Source organism: Vombatus ursinus, unplaced genomic scaffold, assembly GCF_900497805.2.
Source record: "Vombatus ursinus unplaced genomic scaffold, bare-nosed wombat genome assembly UNPS02005459.1, whole genome shotgun sequence".
NCBI classification, from domain to species: Eukaryota; Metazoa; Chordata; class Mammalia; order Diprotodontia; family Vombatidae; genus Vombatus; species Vombatus ursinus.
This window is the reverse complement of record NW_020945237.1, coordinates 15,011,034-15,013,120: the sequence shown is the minus strand read 5'-3', so window position 1 is coordinate 15,013,120 and position 2,087 is coordinate 15,011,034. Positions and strand designations below refer to the sequence as shown.

General features: G+C 41.8%; 1 protein-coding gene across 1 annotated transcript in view; it reads right to left on the bottom strand.

The window, feature by feature from the left end:
• Nucleotides 1-285: 285 nt before the first annotated feature.
• Nucleotides 286-2,087, bottom strand: part of OTUD1 (OTU deubiquitinase 1) — a 2,803-nt gene continuing 1,001 nt past the window's right edge. The window contains exon 2 of the mRNA XM_027847865.1: nucleotides 286-2,084. Within this exon, the coding sequence (XP_027703666.1) occupies nucleotides 1,497-2,084 (588 nt within the window). The 3' untranslated portion in view covers nucleotides 286-1,496. The remainder of the gene's footprint in view (nucleotides 2,085-2,087) is intronic.

Sequence of the window (2,087 nt, the reverse complement as noted above, 5' to 3'; positions counted from 1 at the left end):
AATCCACCTACAGAAGTCATTTTAGAGAGGGGCAGGCCCAGAGTGGTAGATCACAAGCCAGCTGAAGTCCCTCTTCTAGCAACATACAAAGGCTGTGTCCTATGATGTGGGCAAGTAACTTAACCTCAGTGCCCTTGAGCAACTAACTCCAAGCCCATAAACTGCAGAGCAGATGTGAATTGCATTGGTGAAAGGCATTTCTTCAAAGAAAATTCTTATACCAATGAAATCATACATCAGTCCAAAAGAAAAAAAATAATTTTAAAATTTGCTACTAGGAGACAATAAAATTAAAAGTATGCATTTATTCATTCCATTAGCTGAGAATAGTCCTATTATACAAATACAGTAAAAAGTCAAAAAAATCACAAAATATTACAAAATAAAAAAGTACAAACTGCATTACTTAATAAATATGACTAAAAGTAGTTAAAATTGGAAACAAGATAGCTTTTAAGTTGGAAACGTTTGACCCAGCAAACCATACAAGCTCTTTTCAGATAGCTTTACATAATACCGGACAATTTCATTTTACCCTTGAAAGTATTTCAAAGGAACAAAGTACAAAGATAATATTCTCCTGTCACAATTTAATTGCTGTCAGGGGCATTTATACTGTTAATTTCAAAATCCCCAAGGTGAATCAGAGACACTTTATTATAAAAGCAGAAGACTATTATCTTGTTACCACATTTTATCCTATGTTAAAATCCTATTGTAACAAATGAAAAATAAATAAAACTGAGAGCACCAGACAATCAGAGGCCACTTTACACAGTAATCAAAGTACAGAATCACTATACCAATGAACATGGACCTCAATCAGTCAGAACAAACTTGTTCTGCCCTTCAGACAAAATGTTTTTCCTCTACCTCATTTCCTTCCCAATTTTTTTTTTTAAAAAGCTTTTCCTTTTCTTAAAGAATCCAAGAGTTTCCAATCAAGAATTTCTTCTCCTCAAGATGGAATGGATCAATTATCTGGTAACACCAATGACATCAATTTCATTTGAAAGAATAAATGTAAAGTTCAAATCCCATATAGCATAAAAGAACACAAATTCTGTACAAAATAAGCTTTATACAAAGTACTTCTCTGGGTCTCTGCCCAAAAGCCATTTGCCAAAATGAGACATCATAAATGGAGGTACACCAATCTTAAAAAATATTGTGCAAAAATACATTTTTATAGAAAATAGATTACCAGGAATAAACAAATATACACTATGAGAAAATCAGCTTGCAAATAAAGTGGTGCTAACTTTATACAACAAATTATAAATAGCATTAAGACTACTCAAGGCTATCATAAAACATCATTCAGGTGCTCTGCAACCTTCAGCTCTGGAAAAAAAAAAAATTTGTTCCAACCAAATGATTAAGGCATCACACCTACAGTAAATCTAGTGAGTTTAAAAAGTGCTGTAACCCTGATTAGAGTCAGTGTAAATTTCCAAACGCAAACCGAGCAAGCACGTCCCCCCCAGCTGCCCCTCTCAGGAGCAGGCATTCTGCTCAATGTACATTTTGGACAGGGAGATGGCCATAGACCTGGCGAGCTCTTCATCCCGCTTCCTCTGCACTTGTGTTTGCTTGCACCAATTGTCATACTCCGGGTTGGGGTACGAGTGATCGAACACAGCATCGTAGTGCCCGTTACTGAGCCAGCTCAGCCAGATGCTAGGCCGGAGCGAGTCCTCGGGGCCCAGGTAGTGGATCATGGTGGAGACCGTGGGGCTCTCCAGCCGCCCTCCCGTAGTTAAGTGGATGTTCACGTTGAGCATCTGCCCCATGGCCAGCAGCTCGGGGTAGCCGGCCCAGGCCCCGTCCTGCGCCGCGGCGATGATGAACTCGCCCACGTCGCCCTCGATGAGGGGGCCGAAGTGGTCCAGGTGGTCGGCGATGTAGTGCACGGTCTGCTCGCGCAGCTCCCGGTGCTGGCTCTGGTCGCCCGACACCGCCTTGCTCACGGCCCGGTACAGGCAGTTGCCATCGGGAATGATGTGGAAGCGGTACTTGCTCCTCTGCCGCAGGTACTTGTCCTGCCGCTCCACCTCGGCCAGGTACAGGGCCAGCTTCTCGTCCTT